We start from the raw sequence: 19257 nt of genomic DNA on the forward strand, positions 1-19257 counted from the left end.
ACTTCAGCATTTGGAATGTATATATTTATGTAATTAGGTTGAAACTCTACGAGAAAAAATTATATCATTGGAACTAAGTAATGCAGAAGATGAAGTAGAAAGTATTATCGGAACAGGAGCAAGCGACGCTGAAAGCGAAAGTGAAGAAATTACTGAACAGTCTTCTAATGTGAATACCATGCAAGAAAAAACTGAAACAATTATACCTACAAGTGCCACTGAAGATGCCGCTCCTAAAATAAGTGCAAACACTATTCTTGTTTCAAAGAAAAAGAAACGAAAACGTTCGAAAAAAGGTCGCCATTGACCTCAGATAAAAATGTTGGTGCAAAATGAAGAAAGACATATGGAAGAACGATTGTGAAGTATTTTCTTTTTTTTATTATATCATTGTGAAAGTGTGTTCTAATAATGCATACTTTGCATTACATCAATCTACTTTATGCATTTCAGAATTCAAATCTTTACTATATTGGTGCATATAATATTTAAAAGATTCCTCATTACGCGCTGCTTTTTTTTGAAGCACACATATATATACATAATACATAAAATATAATTTCATATTCACTATTTAACGTAACTGATTAGGTATATTCAGAATTATGTTTATTTCTTTCATAGATCGTGCTATGTTTCTGATATTAACATAATGAAATAATGCATGTGTGATTAGCATTATCGCGTCATATTTTTATCTGGATTGGTGCAACATAGTAATTGTAACTAGCGCAATCGATTTCCTTATTTCTTTATACATCATAGAATTTGTATTTTATACTTGTTTCATAAGATTTGACTCCTGCGTAATACCGATAAAAAATATTTCGATGGTGAAAAAATTAGAATATAATATTAAAGTAGTATTTTTACAGTCAGTACTATGATCATATAACCTATGAAATATATTTACTGAAATCGGTTTATACGAAAAATTCATGTGATTCAATATTCGTTGTTCTATATAAAATGATACACATTCCTTTTTGCAATTTTTGTTTTGTTTCGTAGTTTAAATAATATATTTTAATATAAGCAATTCCTCAATTTAAATAGGAACACAGGAGCAGTATTTTTGGTCACTGAAACGAACAATATACAAATGAAAAGATTTTAATCAAATCGTAATAAACAATTGGTTTTCAGACATATGTAAAATATGTTATTAGTTAGCTTAAAAATGAAAAATAACGTAAACTACAGCTATTTGTTGTGGTTTGTAAAGTATTTTATTTATTTTCCTTTAGTGATAAGTATATTAATATATATGTTATGTAAAATTGTTTTAATATACTTTAAGATTCATTTTAAAAAGCACATATATTTAATCTCATTGTTAAATATCGACATAGTTTTTGATTATTCATCATTAGGAAGAAATTTATTTAAAATTTATTATCCATCCTAATGTCAAAGTTGCCACTAAAGTGTAATGAATACCAAGTATTAAAGTTTTTAATTGTTTAAAATATATTATTACTATACATATTCATGATTTCGTTCTTTTAAAAATTTTGTTGTTTTAATTTATTTATACTAACGATAGCTATATTTTATCGCTGACATATTTTATTTCACAATAATTTCATAATTAAACAATGTTCTCGCATATTCAAAAGTACACAAAAACAGATAGCCAATATGTAACAAATAGATGTAAAAATGGCGAAGATTTGATGCAAGATTAAAATCTTAACTTTATTAAAAGAATAAAATGTCGACTACAATTGAAGAAATGGAATATATAAAATATATGCTGTTTCTTTATCGCTGACTATAACAGTACCTTCTAATAAATATGTATGTGTGAGATTACAAAAAATATAATTTCTATATAAAAACTTCTATGATAATGTTAAATACTTCGTAGGTATATTATCTGGTAATATAAACCAATAATATTTGTAATCTCATATAGTTCAAAATACTTACCTATGTTGAAATTGCAACATACACAGGTAAAAAATTGAAAATCATAATAGTTTTACTATTTATGTTTTAGATATAACTTTTTGTATTCTTCATATGTTTGCAATAGTAAGATGATTCATCTTAAATATAAAAATATCATTTTATATAGATCATATACATTCTTCAGTGAAACAAACCATATTATTAGTATTAAGATCTTTGCAAATTATACATATAAAATTAATAAATATGTAGCATAAGTAAACATTAATTGAGACAAGTATACTATTAACTGCGGTGTAAAGTGCGATTAAAGGAGCGGGACCAATTTATTAAATTATTCATAAGATTGTAAAAGAAAAAATATATGAAAAATATCTTTTTTCCATATAACTGTTATATATAATTTAATGCCTATTGTCAGCATTATAATTGGTCTTGGCATAATCTTCTGGAATTGTATGAAAATTATAATGTGCCAACATTAACTCTATATCTTTATAGCGGTTTAAAGCGCAAATACTTTTCAAATAGGATTTGAAACCTTTTTATAATATTGCGAGTAGCATAATATATAGAAAACATTGTAATAATTATAGTGTTAAACATCGTACAAAATATTTTGGCATAATAATTTTATTAAAACAGTTCTCTGAAATTAAATTCATAACTAAATTAATTAGAATATGAATTTTTTAAAAATCCCATCATTCTTTAACACTGTAACATATTGACAAATCATATCATGTTATGAACTTGTATTATTCTTAATTATAAATGATAAACTTACAGTTGGAAACTCCTATTTTAGAAGTACTTTACATCGACGTTAAATCCAATAATAGGCATAATTTGTATGTACTTTTGGAATCTTTATATTTGTCTTTACTTTAATAATTAATTATAAAAAGGAATATTACATTCTATCACGTATATTTTATATTTTGATAATACAGTATATCTGGTTATATTGAATAATAAACTGAAGCTGCTAATTTATATAAATAATAAAGTTAAAAAAATGTATTTTATACAATATGATAAAAAACATTTCATACAACTATTACCATAATATTTGTGGTACTACTATATGTTGACAAATTAAAAATGTATTTATTTATCTATGTTTTCTATTGAACAACATTTATACGTCTTACAATGTTCAACAAATTTGTAAACGAAAGATATATATAAGTGCAAATTAATTCAAGAAATAAGAAAATAAATAAAGTATCTTAACGTTTTTATATTAGCCTTATTACGAAATTAAAATAAATGGAATTGAAAGTATTCATAAAAAATAATGTATCTCCTTTTATCGTGCATTATCATTTATGCTTATTTTATCTCTTTGGCGCAATAATTCCCTCTAACTGTGCCTGAAATAAAAATAATACTAATTAATGAACTTTTTACATTTTGTTGTCTAGGATTCATATAAAAATTGTATATAAATATTACTTTCAGCTGCTGATTTGTCTTTTTCAAAAATTGTATTTCTTCCATGTGCTTTTTTTCTTCAGCTTCCCGTAGTTCAGCCGCCCTTCTTTCAGCCTGTTCAGATTTCTGTTTTAATTCAATAACTGTTTTTTCTAATTCAGCCTTCTGTAATTGTAGCTCATCTGCAGCAGCAATTAAATCTTCTTTTCCTTGTTCAGCCTTTAAAAATCATGTTGAAGTTATAACATTTCTTAATGCATATTTTCTTGTGTATTAAAAAAAAAAGCAGTACATACTTGTAAAGCTTTACGCATACCAAAAGCAATACTGCTTTGATACAAAGTTTGATATGCAGCTAATGTCATCTTAAGTTCGTCTCGAATTCTAAGTAAAAGTAATCCACGTTCTGCACAGTTTATTGTCACCTGGCGTATTATTTCATCTATTAAACAGTATTATTAAACAATTATAATTTCAATAATATAATACTTAAAATTAATGTCCAATTAAAGACTTTTACCAAAACATTGCGTATAAAGTTCTCTACGTACTGGACAAATGCCAGTTTCTCTTGCTTGTCTTTGTTGCAATTTCATGTCTAGATGTTCTTGTAAATTAATAACATCTAGTCTTGTTGCTGGTATACTTGATATCTAATATGAAATAACATATTAGAAATTGTAGTACATTATTTATCAAAACATAAAAATACCATACTTTTTGAGTCCAAACTTGACCATCCTCTTCCCATTGTTTAGGTGGCAAAATTCTATTGAGAATTTCAGAAGTTTCATGTCTTGTATCAAGCGTAGGAATAGTGGTTTCAACTTTACAGACTGTTACTCCGATTTTGGGTGCTTGTTCTTTAGGTGCCTATTGTAATAAGAAATGTTGGATGATTTGTAATAAATTATAGATATAACTAGTTTGATAATAGTAAGAAAAATGGTATTTGTTTTATTAGTGAACATTATACCTTTTCTGGACGGACTGTAACTAGGACTGGATTATCGTATTTAACCAAAGTATCCATAGTAGGAATAGTGCGATCTTTTATTGCCGTTGCCATTATATTACTGATTTATCCGGGCTTTATTGGTTAATAATCAATATATTCCAAAGAAAGAAATCGTTTACAGGCATTTATAAATATTTAATTGTTTATTTGCACTATAAAGCGAGTTTGAATCTATGAACAATTGTCATAGCAATATTGATGTAACATATGTTACTAAGTAAATATAGTTAATACAAGAGATTAGGGAAGAGCTTAATGTATGAATTAGATAATACAACTTTTATTATTATAAACATGATAAAATCATATAAATTATATATATAATATTCTCTTATGTATGTAATTATTTTTAAAAATATATCATGTACATGCAATATAAAATAATACAATTTTCAAATTAGATCTTTGTAAATCTCAAATTCGTATCAAAACTTTTTAATATCTCTATTAAAACTACTAAAATAACTTTTAGTTACAATTAAACTATTATAAAAGTAATAACATTTATGTAAATGTGTTGATATGTATATTATAGTTCAGAATGTCTTTGCAAAATCCTTGTTTCAAGATCTGCATGAAGCTTTTGAACAGTTCTTGAGTGTTTTTTAATATGATGTTCCATAGTAGAATTTTCTACATCATACGGTTTTCCTTGACGCGCGGCTTCTAAAGCAGCTTCCGTGTGTAAATGACGCAATTTCAACAATCTTCCTTCATAGTGTAACAGTTCCTCCTAATAATAAAATACAATATCAATAATATATCAAGTATAGAAATAAAATTCCAATAGTTATACGTGTATATAAATACCTTTAACGAAGCACGTTCTTCTGGAGAGAATTGAGATTTTAATACAATACGCCATAAATCTTGAACTTTTGGTTCTATAAATTCTTTATGATTTGGTCCTTTTGCAGTTAATCTATCCAAACGATCAAATCCATTTCTAATTTCCAAATGTTTTCCTCTGAAATTATACATTTAAAAGTTATGAAATATCCACTATATTTTTGTAATATTAATTATATATGTGCAATATTTATACCTAAGTAAAGATGCTTTTTCCAAATAATCTAACTTTTTTTCAGGAATCTTGTTAGAAATTTCTTCCTTGTGATCTATTTCGTTCCAACTCTCTGGTTTATGATGTAGACTGTCTGTATATATAGAATGACAAATATGAAATTTATTTTACTTACTTTAAGTTATTGTATTTTATAATATACATATAATGAAATTACTAACTTTTATATGTTTCCGGATCACCAGCTTCTACATCTTTCAAAAGATTCATGTATTCATCCACCTTATCTTGGTGATGCTGAAACTCTTCCTTTAGAGTTTGTAGTTCTTCATCTATATTTTTATTATATTTATTAAGTACAATTAAACAATGTTGAGATTAAAAATATAAATAGTTCTCCGTGGCACTTACGTGAAAAACCTGCCAATTCAGCTTTAGCCCACAGTTTGTTTAATCTGCTATCTTTAAAAACATCTCTGGAAATATAATTATTACCATCATTTAAAGCTTTATGTTTCTTTAATAATTCTGGGTTCTCTGTATCTTCAAAGTACTCCAATAATCCATAAGTGCTCATAATTCCTTTAAACAAACAAAAATTCAATATAAAATACTTGTTATAAATATATTAAAGTCATCTTTTGTATCAGATTACCGATTAATTTTTTCCTTAAACGCGCTTCTTCTTCACCATTCGGATCTTTTCCTTCAGACTTAAAATGTTTATACGCAATTTCTTCTTTATCGTGGATTTTCAGGTCACTGAATATTGACTGCAATTTTGTATCTGTCAAACGCTACAAAAAAGATTAATTTGTATGTATATATTTTTAATATATTATATTATTAATATATCTTTGTAATATATTAATTCTTACATTTTTCGCTTTTACCCATAGTACATTTAATTTTGCCATACGAAATGGTTTGTCCAATTCACGAAGAGAGGTTGGGAATTGTAAAGGATCTTCATATTTCGGTTTATTCGCTTCTACAGAATATTTACTAAATGCAGCAGTTATATGAAATAACAGAACACATAAACTTATTGATACAAGGGTTTTGTTTAAAAATGCCATAATTTTTCACTTTCAATAACTTCGTCTACTTCCGTATAGAATACAAAATTAGGTATGTGATCATTTGCTGACATAGGCAGATAATCATCTTCTGACATATACAGATTTATTTGATAGGCTTTTGCAGAAATACATACATATGTATTAGGAAGATTTAAGAACGTTGCTTTCAGAATCTTTTCAGTTTATTTTTTTAATTGAGAGGAAGAAAAGTATAATATGTATAAATATTATGCTGTATCATAAATATTTATTAAAAATCAAAAGTAAATATAGTGAGTTCCTTAGTAATCACATTTGAAAATTTTACATTGTTTCAATTTGTTACAGAGAACTGTCGCATACAATTTAAGAATAAAAACATCATGAAATTATTATGTATTGAAATACTGCTAATACATAGGATTGTATGTTTATAAATACAAGAAAAGTTAAAATATTAGTAACAATGAAATAATTACGACTTGTAGGCGTTATAATCATTGACTACAATATATTATGTTACAAAATATATTTATAAATTGCACGAGCATTATCGTATTTAAATCTTTTTTCTTTTCCTGAAGCAACGTTTAAAGCTTAACACATATCACGTAGTAATACATTCTATATTAAAATTCAACTGCATGAAATACAGTAACAATCAAGGAATATAATTTCTTCAAAATTGATTTTCAACGTATAATTTCTTTACTGCTCGATATTGGACAGATTGAAACGTATTTCGCATTAACTTCCATAACGTTACATCATATACATTTTTTTCATTCTTATAAATTCTGCATGCTATATTATGCAATCACAGTATACGTATATAAAATATTATTCATTCTTCAAAACGGATGTCCTTGGCGAGGATGCTGATTACCGCCATAACGTGGCAGAGTCGCGTATCCACCATAAGGAGTTGGAGGCATATTTTGATACGGATTATAACTTCCTAAAAGTAAAATTCCAAATATAAAATATATTCCGAAATATCATGTAACAATATGAATGATTCTGCATTTTCTATATCACCTTGCGCGGGATAAGGCATTGTTGCATATGGATTATACGTTGTAGGCATAGGAGGGGAGATATATGTGGGATATGGTGTAGTAGGACCAGCTCCATACGGTACAGGCATTCCACCTTGGAAATACGAAGGATATGGTAATTGCGATGATCCACTTTGTTCTATTCCTGATTGGCTTTGTCCGGATGTTGCTAAATATTAAAACTTTTTTTTTTTAATAAACTGTGTAGAGAATACATGCAATATTATTTATAAAAATCTAATCTACCTCCGTGATGAGATGGAATGTTAGGAGTTGGAGTTGGCCCAGTATGACTCAAATTTGTTGTTAAATCTTTCAGTAGTTCTTCTTTCTCGGTTTTCCGAGCGAAGCAGAAGTCCGATATTTTATTTTGGAAGACTACTAGCAACTATACAAATATAAAAGATTATAAATTTTAATTCTAATATAACATGAAAGAATTATGATCAGCTATTTACCTGTGTTAAATCATTATAAAATTTAGCACCTTCGTTTAAGTTGCCTTTCAATTCTTTAAATGCATCATAAGCAGCTGCTAATTTACATAACATTGCTTCTCTTGAACTACCTCTACCAGATTGTTCGACTGTAAATTGTGTATGACACATCTAAAATTATTTTTAAAATTAGTATCATAGGAAATATTGTAAATATGCAAAATAATTATTACAATATAATTTTGTAATCCTTTATACATACCTGAATCTCAGCAATTAATTGTTCTTGGCGAGCAACGCTATCTCTCACTTGTTTTTGTAAAGGTCCATAAGTTTTTCCTATACTTTCAACTGATAAATTTGGTTCATCAATTCCGCCATCTTTTGCAAGCGCTGACAAGAACGTTGCTTTCATATCGGTAATAGCAGATTTCAGTTCACTTTCTATAACATCGCGTTCTGTTTTTAATGTTTCAATCTTAAAAGAAATTAATAGCATAAGTAATCTAAAAAAATAATATAAAAAATATAACTTTGTGTAAGATACCTACATCTTCCATTAACTTCCTAAGTTGAACAACAGTATTGGTTTCTTGAACTGCCGATCCAGCTGGCACAGCATTAATCAAATCATTTGCATGCAAACTTAAAGTTTCCATACTTTCCTTGTGATTTTCATATTTCTCACGAACAACCTATAAGATATAATAATTATCTTAAAAGATTTGTAAATAATTATTTTACAAATCATCTTCCATGCATATATTCATATACGTTTACCTTATCAGCGGATACAGCATTATTAATAATTTCACGATATTTCCGTAGAGTAATAGTAAATTGCTCTGTTAAACGACTGCTAGGTATTCTTGTCCAACGTTCTTTAAATTGTTCTCTTAATTGATCATCAGACTCACGTTCCTCTTGTAACATTCGTTCACACTATAAAAGCAGTAATGATTGAACAGTTATATCGAAAAAAAAAAAAGTATATAATCCATGCATTTCTTTACCTCGTCCAAAAGTTCTTTATTTCTTTGTAATAGATCAGGCAATTCTTTCATAGAATTTTCCAAAGCTTGAATTCCGCCTGCATCTTTTACATATTGAGCCTTCTCTAATACAGATTGAGGTAACTCAGTTCCACTTGTATCTTCAATAGCAGCTGGTAAATTTAAACTTGCCAACACACTAAAAACATAATTATTAAACATCAAATAAAAATTCAGCATTTAAATATATTTACATAATCATCATACCCGTTTAAAATTTGTGTCATTTCGCGTAATTTAGATATTTCTGAATTAACCAATTCATTTCGACGAACTTCATAAGATGATAATGCTTGATGTACACTAACAGGTAATAAATCAGCAAAAAGATCTAAAATTATATAATGTATATATAAAAAAACTTATACTAAAAAGAATTCTTTAAATTTGTTATTATATACAACAAACCTTTAAAGTTGGAGCTAAAAACTTCAGGCATTGATAACAGTTTTGCAACATTAGCTTTTCCAACTGGTTCCAAAGACTTTATATCTGGTATTCTTTCATGATAAATAAAATCATTATCTTTTTTTACTTCTGTTAGATTCCTCTGTGCTTTGTTAGCATAGTCTTGGAATAAGTGAGATTTGTTTGAACGTTGTTGTGCAGCTTTAAACAATTCCACAGCATGCTAAAAATGTGCATTTTAATTAATTTTGACTTATTTTCGTGTTTACATATTTAATATATTTCTAGCTTTTAAGATTTACCTCTAATCTGGCAATTTCTTCTCCAATTGACTTGTTATTCTTGCATACTAATGATTGATAAAATTCGGTCATTGCCCGATATCCAGCTTGTTTTCCTGCAATCTATTGTTATTACATTATGAATAATTATTTTATATATTTTGTATAAATTCCATGTAAATAAAATTATAAATCCATACTAAAGGAACCCATTCTTTATCCCAAAATGCCCTAAAAATCTCCTTTTGAAATAATTTTAATGTATCCGCGTACAATTCTTCTGCCTGTGCAGCTAGTCTAGCAATAATCCCATTTTTCATAGCATCATGGATTGCTTTATGTACAAATATTTCTTGTGCCTGAGCAAGCATTAATGCAGATAATGCTCCTAATGTTTCTGGACTGATATCTGGTGTTGGTTCTTGTTGAATAGCCATCATAACATTTGCTTTAAGATAATTAAAGATACCAGCAGATTGCTAAAATTCATACAATATTTAAATGAATCATTTTTTATACCAAAGCAAATTGAATATTTATATCATTTTTCAATTATATCATATTTAATTAATGAAATTAAAATATTTACTTGAAATAATTTTGCAGCCAGTTTCAATCCTTCATCACTTTCTAAAGACTGTGCTGCTGCAACTGAACTTTGCAAAGCAGCAATATTAAATAATACACAGACTTTTTCATATGCTAATGTACTAATTGCTGAAAAATCAAATATCATATATTATTTTAAATATCACAAAACCAATATTATTTGAAATATAATTCAAAATATTGATGTAATCAGTAATAGGTTTATCTTATCTCTATTCATTAATCAGTTAAGAATCTGTGAAAAACCATATTTAAAATATCCTACTCAAACTGAGTTTTCCACCAAATATGGTACGATCAAATGCATCTTTCCACTTAAATGGAATTTGTAATTCATGAGCAGGTATCTTGCCTTCCAATGCACACAATTGATCATAGTAACTAGAAAAAGAAGAAAACATAAGTTTGATTTAAAAAGATGTCACTACTTAGAAATAAATTTTTATTAATTATTAATATTATTTTATTATATTATAATAATTGCATATCTTTCAACATTAATTTATAAAAATTACATCAAAAGTGCAAAAAGGACACCACGAATCACTAATCTTCGATTGTTTTTAAAAATTTCTTCATTGGAATATTTCACATTAAATGCAAATTTCGTGAAGCAGATTATAATAAAGTAGTCACATTTTTTAGTGTACTGTCATAAATAAAATTAAAATAATAATTAAAGATGAGTCATACCTGTATATAACCTCCAAAGAACTTTCGTATTTCTCGAAAGCTCGCCACAAAGCATTATTCCTTAATTTACTAAAATCTGCGATTGCTTCCGTATAATCTTTTTGATCGTTTGCGCTATTATACGTTGATTTAATAATATTTGTAAGTGGTTTAATTACATCAACATCAGACGGTTTCTTCAACGGTACCGCAATTAGTTCAGCCATTTTGACGTGTAGGTCATGTGATTGTAATCGAACAAAATAGTATATCTTGATACATACTACTTATATCTGAGGTATATGGTACATGCATATCTTACACGTATTCAATACTATGACAATTATGACATATGATATCTTTGTGGTGTAATATACATAACAATATTTCTCTTTTAGTATATTAAAAATTATCTTGTTATAAAATTATTATAAATTAATAGATAACACATATTTTTATGAATTTATTAGATTTAATGAACCCTACGCTATTTATTTAAGCACTGAGCCATTTATATTGTTATAGATTTATTATTTCATAATTTTTATTGTTTTATGTAATACAACATTTTAAAGTTTTTTATTTTTAATAAATATCAAGTAATATAATTTTGATTTATGATAAGAACGTCGCATGGAATAGGTAGATTTACGTTATTTTTTAATTTTTCAAACAAGTTTATAAATACATGCATCTACATATATAAGGTTCATATAGTACTAACATCATGTAACTCGTTACACATTATTATATCACTTTGATTTCTATACGAATATAAAAAGTAATTCCGAATTATACCCTTACATATTATATATCATTTTGAAATAATTAAAAGAATTCGCGCCTTCTTATATGTCGCTGGTTGTCATAAATTATCTACGTCATCTCCAGATGTTTGTAGATGAGATTTTTATAAGTGGTTTTGGTGAAGCTTTAATTTTGTTCTGTTTTGTCTAATTTGTATAAATTGAGGTAAGAATAAGTGATTTGCAAAGGCGGCAAAGGATTATATGGGGTAACGGAAATTTTACTTTACGATATAAAGTAAATCGTATGAAATTACTAAATTACTATCTATGTCCAAACTTCCTTAAAATGTATAATAACATTCGCTTACTACTCTAGAAAATATTGAAAACGTAATGCAAATTTATTATAATTGTTCAAGGTGTTACTCGTTTTATTGTGGAATTTTATTCCCATATATTAACTTATGTAGAAAAAATAATATCGATTTTACCTTAAAGACATTGAACTGAGAAATCAGGGTTATTTTTTTTCTGTTCATTATCAATATATGCATGAAAAAATTTTTAAGGAAGTAGCATTATTGTTATGTGGTATGAAAGTTGAATAATATAATTCTAAGTATTTTTGATGTGTAATATTTTATAATTGCAATCGACATGTAAAAAACATAATATATATAACAAATATAAACATATTTGATGAATCACTATAAATCATTCATGATTATTTAATCTTTTCACTTTCTGTAATGGTATTAATATTTTTGTTATTATATATTTATATTTATTTATACAGGTTAATTTTAGATCATAGAAATGACTTTGATCCAAGGCGTAGGAGATGAAGTAACAGATTTTTGTATTGCTGTGGTTGTGGTCTTAGTAGGATGGCTTGCCTGGTATTCCACAAGTATTACAGATCAACCATTAATACGCACAGTACTTGTAATACATCGAACACGCACACGTCTTGCCGAACTTAGAGCTACTCATCAAAATGTAAGCTCATTTACAAGACCTCCAAATTTGGAGGTAACCGAAGAAGAAACTACAGAACCAATTACAGATGATAGTAATAACACATCACAAAGTTGTCCTGAACCATCTATTGCAGGTGATATGTCATATTTAAAAATACTTCTAAAAACATAATAGAAACATTAGAACTATTTATTGTCTGTCACAATAGACACAAATGGAGAAATTTCTCCTGACACACATAGAATGTCTGAAGCAACAGCTACAGAGGAAGTACTTATTGAAACTATGGATTCATTTAATGATAGTGCAACAAAGTTGCAAAAACAAACCAAAATAAACCCTCCTAAAGAGACAAGTATATCAACATCAACGTGTAATGAACCCATAGAACATGAATGTGAAAATCTTTCAGACACTGATGCTAATGAAATTAGTATAAAACTAAAGTTTATAAATGATGATCAAAAAATGGTTACTGGTAGCCTGAAAGAATTACTTGGGGATTTTAAGAGGTTTCTATTATTTCTTTTTTCTAATAGATCTTTCATGTTAAAAAATATTTACAAGTGAAATATATATAATGAATTTTTACATTTTTCAGGAGACACTTTCAAACAGAGCTTGATGCACAAAAATTAGTGCGTCTAGTTTTTAATGGTCGAATATTGCAACCTGATAGTCAAACATTGGAAAAATGTGGCTTGTATAACAATTGTGTAGTTCATTGTTTGGTTCATCAACCACGACCAAATCCTGTACCTCCTGTATCTCAAGCATCAACATTAGATAATTCGTCATCAATATATTTTAATCCTCAAACATTTCCTGAGATTCCTGTTGGTACAGGAATTAGTTCAGTACATAACGAATGGGATTTGAGTAGACCATTAGTGATCATTTTGACTGTCATGTTAGGTTTTGCTTGGTATTCCCGATACCATTATGCTCAGTTTTTTACTGCGAGTACTACGCTCGCATTGTACGCCCTCACTGCAATTTTCGCAATGTCAGTAGCTTTAATATTATGTCATTAGTTAGTAATATCTTTCTCAATCAAGACAACAGAAATATTGTGTGATCTTATAAGAAAGAAACTGATCAAGGTATTACTTTGGAACATGATTTTGTAAACATCGATATGTGTTTTTTAGTGCAACAGAGTTTGAACTCATTGGTTCCTGGCATCAAGGAGAACATGAAGAGTTATTGTGATTTTTAATGTATAAAAGAATTCACATGAATAAGAGGTGAAGTATACTTAGATAGTATGGTTGCATTTCAAATTTGAAATCAATTTATGTGCATTAAGCTCAATGTTTTTATTTATATATTTAATACAATAAGAAAATTTCTTTGGGTTTATATAAAATATCACAATTATAAATGGAAACATATATAACATTAAATAAATTTGGACGATTAGTATTTTACTAACTAGCCAACACTTGTTCATTTGAATATACATATTTATGAAATTAATTTTCGATAAATGTTATTGAACTGTTCAATTAGTCATAATAAATATTATAAACGATAATTGCAATGGCACTATATCATTTTGAACGCAAAATTTGTTATATACTTATACATTCGTTATATTTTTTATTGAATTTGAAATTTACATTACCTATATGTGACTTAAACTTGAATATGCTGTGTAACTATTATAAATTACAGTTATTAGAACAAAATCATTATGCTTTTATAATCTTCCAAAACTTCTAATATTAGAATGAAAATTACCTGTAATGACAACATTTTTTAAATACCATTACGTGAATTGTTAAAAAAAAATAAAAGTCATTAACAGTGTGTACATACATAACTCATTATATATTAAGCAATCATAATTGTAACTTATTAGAAGATACACTTCATATTACTTCCAGAAAAGAAAATTCGTTACTTTTTCGGACAAATGATGCCATTGAAGACAGTGATTTATCGTTACTTTTGCAATACACTGTACTATAGTAGTTTATAGAAAAATCAAATTATGTGGAACTATCACGATTTTTATTAAATGCGAAATAACTAGTTATTTATTTAATGTTTTCTCACATGAGTATATTTTATAGTTTATTGATTGATTTTATGTAAATAAAAATTTATTTTTCATTTGAATTTAATAATATTAAAAAATGAATTCAGTAGAAAAAGGTATATTCGTATATTGTATAGTTTATAATATAATAATCGTTTATTTCTTAATTATAAAATTGTTGCAATTACATACTGTTCTTTACAAAAACTGAACAAGATATAAAGTCTTATATAAAATAAATAAATATAATGAATAAAGTTACCACCAATCCAGAATTAATATTTAAATATGCAATGTATGATTTATAATGTATTTAGTACCAGCCTTAATTTAAATTTAAATGGAATTATTAAACCTTGAAAAACATTTTCAAAATGAGGTACGTAAATAAAAGATAAATAATTAATGAAAAATCACTCTTAAATAGAAGTTAACTTAATTGCAGCGTCTTCCCACATAAATCGTTTAGCACTTTAGGTATAGGTTCAGAAACATTTAGTTTATTAAAGAAGATATTTAATTGTTCTTTTAACATTGTATTATTCAAACAAAAATTTCCTTTTGGATTTTCCAGGAGAATAGTACCTTTCCCTAATGTGCTATTGATATTAATGAAATTACAAACTGGTTGTTTTAATACTGTAGATGTTTCAGTTTCAGCAAAACCTATTTTCATTACTTTTATTATTTGTTTGTGTAATGATAAAATATTTGTTTCCTCTGATACTGGTTTATTGTCGATGTGTAAATTATAAGCGCAATCATAAATACCGAATATTAACTCAATTTCGTGTTTTAATTTTTTGTAAGAAATAGGAACTAATGAATTAGGAGTTTCTAACAATACAGTTCCTACATAACTAGTTGCTCCAAATCTTGGCTTTATACCTATAAGTTCAATGTTTACATATTTTAAAAAAGGTTCCACATTTATTTTGTTATTTTCAATTTTATCTATTTTAGTTTTTACTAAGACAAGTTTCATGTCAATGCCTTTAATCTTTTGCATTTCTTCTATAATTACATTCGCATTATTTGGCATTTTTGATATATTCTCTTGTGGAGTTTTAGTTGCATTTTCGATAAAATCTTTGTGACTGATAATTACTTTTGCCAAATTACTATCTTGATCTTGTATTTCATAATATGCAATGGCTTCATCTGATGGAACTAATTGAGCTTTCTTTCTCAGTTTTTGAATCCTATTGATTACTTCTCTTGCCACTCCTTCATTGTGCATGCTTTCATCAGGAGTAACATCTAGCAATATTAAAATATTTCCTTCGCTATGAGCCTCATATTGTTTACACAATTGTTCAGCTGCTGGTCCTGTGAAACTAAACATCAGTCGTAAATCTTGTTCTTCCAATTTATGACCTCGTACAGTAATTTCTTTGTTCGCAACAAACACTTGTAACTCTTCATCAGAAAGCTCTTTAATAGCTTGAGTAACAGATTTAAATTCTCCTTTAAGGCGGGCTCCAAGTATTTTATGATCTGGTTCTGCTCTCAATTTAACACCATACTTCTCCTTATCTGTAGTAACAGTCAATTCTTTTACATTAAGTTCTTCTAGAATATATAATTTCAGAGATTCAATTTCTTTTAATACTTCAGCATCTTGATGAATTACTACAATTCCTGGTAATGGATATTTAACAGGAATTGTTTTCCTATCCCTGATAACACGTCCTAGTTCAATTATAGTTTGCATATAAGATATAGCCTTTTCAATCTTTTCATCTATTAATTGTAAATTAGATTCTGGTATCATTTGATAATGAACACTATCCATGTTAGTTTTAGATACTGAAAGTAATTTAACTAATCGTTGGAACATGAATTCTGTTAAAAATGGTGTAAATGGTGCATTTACGCGAACCATTATATAAAGAACAGAAAACAAAGTTGACAAAGCTTGTTGGCAATCAGCTGCACCACCATCTCCCTTTATACGTTTCCTATTCATTCTTACATACCAGTTGGTAAGATTATCTATATATTTTATCAAGTGAGGTACTACAGTATATAACTTATAAGCATGCATTTCTTGTTTAAAAAATTGTAATAATGTTTGTGTAAAAGATAAAATCCATCTATCCATTATATTATTTGAACATATTTTTGTAGATTCGTCATATATAAAATTGATTTTTTCTTCTCTTTCAAATCTTTCAATATTTTGCATTAAGAATCTAAATGCATTGTACCAAGGCAAGAACACATCTTTTATAATATCTCTAACTCCTTCTTCCTTAAAACGCAAATTTTCTGCTCTTACAACAGGAGAATTAATTAAGTACAAGCGAAGAGCATCTGCTCCATATTTATTAACAATTCCCACGGGATCAGGATAATTTTTTTTACGTTTAGACATCTTTTGTCCATCAGATGCAAGTATCAAACCATTAGCTACTAGATTTTTAAATGGAGCTTTTCCAAAAAGAGCTGTTGATATAACTAATAAAGTGTAAAACCATCCACGAGTTTGATCAATACCTTCTCCAATAAAATCAGCTGGAAAATTCTCTTCAAATTCTTTCCGATTTTCAAAAGGATAATGCATTTGTGCATATGGCATTGATCCAGATTCAAACCAACAGTCGAATACTTCAGGTACTCGTCGTAAAGGTGGACATCCTGGTCGGTTTGATGGTATAGTTAAATGATCTATACTTTCTCTATGAATATCTGTTACTTTTGTATTAGTCAATTCTTCCAATTCTGCTATACTTCCTACACATACAATTTCTTGCCCATCTTCTGAAATCCATAAAGGAATTGGATTACCCCAATATCGGTTTCTACTAATAGCCCAATCACGAGCATCTCTTAACCAATTACCAAATCGTTTATCTTTGACATAATCTGGTACCCAATAAGTATTACTATTTGCTGTAATAAGTCTATCTTTTATGGCTTCTACCCTGATAAACCATGAGGGTACAGCTTTATATATTAGTGGTGTATCAGATCTCCAGCAATATGGATAACTGTGTTTAGTAGTACTATTATGAACTAATTTTTTATTTATCTGGAGATATTTAATGATATCCTTGTCAGCATCTTTTACATATTTTCCAACAAAATCATGTACTGGTTCTACAAAACATCCACAACTATCAATTGGGCATATGATTTCCTGATCTTTTGTTATGACACCACCTTCCAAGCAACACCGATAATCATCTTCTCCAAAATAGGGTGCTTGATGAACAATACCTGTTCCAGTCTCTGCTGTGACATAGGTATCATTTAATACTACAAAAGCACCTTTCTCTCTTAGATTTTGAAAATATGGGAAAGGAGGATTATATACCTTTCCTTTCAAATCACATCCTTTCCTTTTACCTTGTATAGTATAAGAATCTTTAGATTTATAAACAAGTTCTAAACTTGACTCTAATATAATATAAACATTACCAGATGAATGATCTTTAACTTCTACATATTCAAAAGTAGGATTACAACAAAGTGCTAGGTTGCTGGGTAAAGTCCAAGGAGTAGTAGTCCAGGCAAGGATAGAAACACCTGGTTCATCCACTATAGGAAATGATACAACTATAGAAGGATCAACAACATCTTTATAATTCTGTCCTGACTCAAAATTAGATAGAGGAGTGTTACAACCCGTAGAAAAAGGCATTACTTTAACACCTTGGTATACAAGATCTTTATTGTATAATTCTTTAAAAATCCACCAAATGGATTCCATATACCAAGGATATAATGTTTTATAATCATTTTTGAAATCTATCCATCTGCCAATTCTACCTACAATTGTTTCCCATTCTGTTGCATATTTCATTACAATGTTTCGACATTCTTTATTATAGTTCGCTATACCCATTTTAGCAACATCTTCAGGACCTTTTATATTTAATGTTTTATCTATTTCAAATTCGACAGGTAAACCATGAGTATCCCAGCCAAATCTTCTTTCCACGTGATAACCAGATTGATAAGCATACCTTGTTACAATATCTTTTATTGTTCCTGCAAGTATGTGCCCATAATGAGGTAATCCCGTGGCAAACGGTGGACCATCGTAAAACGAATATTTTGGTCTTCCTTTCGACAACCTTAAAGAGTTTTGAAAAGTATCACACTTTTTCCACAATTCTAAAATGATCTCCTCTTCTTTTGGAAAATTAATTGTCTCCGGAAGTTTTTCTATCATTTTTCTGAAAATTTCAACAACTACTTCACAAATTATTTGGTACCGGCTGGTACGTTGATGCAATTATGAGGTTCAGGGTATCATGTATCAGAGGAAATACGTTACCGAAATTACACGTAACAAAATTTTAGAGGTTAGCGCTACGATTTGTAGCACGTGCTTTTGAAAAGATGAACATGACATTCAAATTGACAATTCGAATAAAAATTATACTCTTTTATGTTTTCGAAATTCAATTTGGCTAAAAATTTTGGTATTTATTTTGGTATCTTTTACAATATATAAATAAAATCTAATGGAAGTTTTACATATACATATATAAATAAAAAATT

The 19257-nt window shown here is 27.8% G+C and overlaps 6 protein-coding genes across 16 annotated transcripts in view; 2 read left to right on the forward strand and 4 right to left on the reverse strand.

Moving 5' to 3' along the window:
- The window catches only part of LOC132909749 (protein lap4), a 53413-nt gene extending 50255 nt beyond the window's left edge, over positions 1-3158 (forward strand). For 6 of the 9 annotated variants that reach the window (XM_060964756.1, XM_060964758.1, XM_060964763.1 and 3 more), the window contains one exon: positions 38-3158. In XM_060964756.1, the coding sequence (XP_060820739.1) occupies positions 38-307 (270 nt within the window). In that variant the 3' untranslated portion in view covers positions 308-3158. The remainder of the gene's footprint in view (positions 1-37) is intronic. The other 3 variants (XR_009658603.1, XR_009658604.1, XM_060964764.1) reach the window with 2 other exon arrangements.
- On the reverse strand, positions 3156-4515 carry LOC132909799 (axonemal dynein light intermediate polypeptide 1). The gene is made up of 6 exons (XM_060964896.1): positions 4328-4515; positions 4069-4224; positions 3872-4004; positions 3648-3793; positions 3373-3570; positions 3156-3290 (listed from the first exon to the last, which is right to left on the reverse strand). The coding sequence occupies exons 1-6, from the start codon at positions 4418-4420 to the stop codon at positions 3255-3257; spliced, it is 762 nt and encodes a 253-aa protein (XP_060820879.1). The 5' UTR covers positions 4421-4515; the 3' UTR covers positions 3156-3254.
- A 112-nt stretch (positions 4516-4627) lies between these two features.
- Positions 4628-6556, reverse strand: LOC132909789 (alpha-2-macroglobulin receptor-associated protein). The gene is made up of 7 exons (XM_060964882.1): positions 6272-6556; positions 6049-6190; positions 5805-5975; positions 5615-5725; positions 5415-5526; positions 5180-5336; positions 4628-5102 (listed from the first exon to the last, which is right to left on the reverse strand). Exons 1-7 carry the CDS (start codon positions 6470-6472, stop codon positions 4899-4901), a joined length of 1098 nt encoding a protein of 365 aa, XP_060820865.1. The 5' UTR covers positions 6473-6556; the 3' UTR covers positions 4628-4898.
- Positions 6557-6929: 373 nt separating this feature from the next.
- Positions 6930-11225, reverse strand: LOC132909759 (programmed cell death 6-interacting protein). Its single transcript, XM_060964792.1, has 15 exons — positions 10993-11225; positions 10565-10680; positions 10280-10407; positions 9891-10169; positions 9712-9813; positions 9410-9632; positions 9209-9332; positions 8963-9140; positions 8730-8891; positions 8501-8644; positions 8212-8427; positions 7971-8120; positions 7759-7900; positions 7493-7681; positions 6930-7412 (listed from the first exon to the last, which is right to left on the reverse strand). The coding sequence occupies exons 1-15, from the start codon at positions 11196-11198 to the stop codon at positions 7306-7308; spliced, it is 2466 nt and encodes an 821-aa protein (XP_060820775.1). The 5' UTR covers positions 11199-11225; the 3' UTR covers positions 6930-7305.
- A 601-nt stretch (positions 11226-11826) lies between these two features.
- On the forward strand, positions 11827-14749 carry LOC132909791 (transmembrane and ubiquitin-like domain-containing protein 2). 3 transcript variants are annotated; one of them, XM_060964884.1, is made up of 4 exons: positions 11827-11943; positions 12517-12834; positions 12910-13213; positions 13303-14749. In XM_060964884.1, the coding sequence occupies exons 2-4, from the start codon at positions 12537-12539 to the stop codon at positions 13733-13735; spliced, it is 1035 nt and encodes a 344-aa protein (XP_060820867.1). In that variant the 5' UTR covers positions 11827-11943; positions 12517-12536; the 3' UTR covers positions 13736-14749. The 3 variants fall into 3 exon arrangements, with proteins under 3 accessions (XP_060820867.1, XP_060820868.1, XP_060820869.1); XM_060964885.1 differs by lacking the exon at positions 11827-11943 and adding an exon at positions 12123-12139; XM_060964886.1 differs by lacking the exon at positions 11827-11943 and adding an exon at positions 12292-12311.
- Positions 14750-14874: 125 nt separating this feature from the next.
- LOC132909753 (isoleucine--tRNA ligase, cytoplasmic) lies at positions 14875-19081 on the reverse strand. Its single transcript, XM_060964778.1, has one exon. It carries the CDS (start codon positions 18923-18925, stop codon positions 15176-15178), a length of 3750 nt encoding a protein of 1249 aa, XP_060820761.1. The 5' UTR covers positions 18926-19081; the 3' UTR covers positions 14875-15175.
- Positions 19082-19257: the final 176 nt, after the last annotated feature.

Source organism: Bombus pascuorum, chromosome 8, assembly GCF_905332965.1.
Source record: "Bombus pascuorum chromosome 8, iyBomPasc1.1, whole genome shotgun sequence".
Taxonomy (NCBI): domain Eukaryota; kingdom Metazoa; phylum Arthropoda; class Insecta; order Hymenoptera; family Apidae; genus Bombus; species Bombus pascuorum.

Bases quoted from the DNA above. Each gene is read 5' to 3' on its own strand.
- LOC132909799 (XM_060964896.1), bottom strand. From the start codon at position 4,420: ATGGCAACGGCAATAAAAGATCGCACTATTCCTACTATGGATACTTTG. The intron at 4,225-4,327 runs GTATAATGTTCA...TTATTACAATAG, and splicing joins TTACAGTCCGTCCAGAAAAG to GCACCTAAAGAACAAGCACC. The intron at 3,571-3,647 runs GTATGTACTGCT...TGATTTTTAAAG, and splicing joins GTATGCGTAAAGCTTTACAA to GCTGAACAAGGAAAAGAAGA.
- LOC132909789 (XM_060964882.1), bottom strand. From the start codon at position 6,472: ATGGCATTTTTAAACAAAACCCTTGTATCAATAAGTTTATGTGTTCTG. The intron at 5,726-5,804 runs GTAAGTGCCACG...ATAAAAATATAG, and splicing joins TGAATTGGCAGGTTTTTCAC to ATGAAGAACTACAAACTCTA. The intron at 5,527-5,614 runs GTTAGTAATTTC...CTATATATACAG, and splicing joins TGATCCGGAAACATATAAAA to ACAGTCTACATCATAAACCA.
- LOC132909759 (XM_060964792.1), bottom strand. From the start codon at position 11,198: ATGGCTGAACTAATTGCGGTACCGTTGAAGAAACCGTCTGATGTTGAT. The intron at 9,633-9,711 runs GTAAATCTTAAA...GCACATTTTTAG, and splicing joins AAGAAATTGCCAGATTAGAG to CATGCTGTGGAATTGTTTAA. The intron at 8,892-8,962 runs GTAAAGAAATGC...CTGCTTTTATAG, and splicing joins ATAAAGAACTTTTGGACGAG to TGTGAACGAATGTTACAAGA.
- LOC132909791 (XM_060964884.1), top strand. From the start codon at position 12,537: ATGACTTTGATCCAAGGCGTAGGAGATGAAGTAACAGATTTTTGTATT. The intron at 12,835-12,909 runs GTGATATGTCAT...CTGTCACAATAG, and splicing joins TCCTGAACCATCTATTGCAG to ACACAAATGGAGAAATTTCT. The intron at 13,214-13,302 runs GTTTCTATTATT...TACATTTTTCAG, and splicing joins TTACTTGGGGATTTTAAGAG to GAGACACTTTCAAACAGAGC.
- LOC132909753 (XM_060964778.1), bottom strand. From the start codon at position 18,925: ATGATAGAAAAACTTCCGGAGACAATTAATTTTCCAAAAGAAGAGGAG.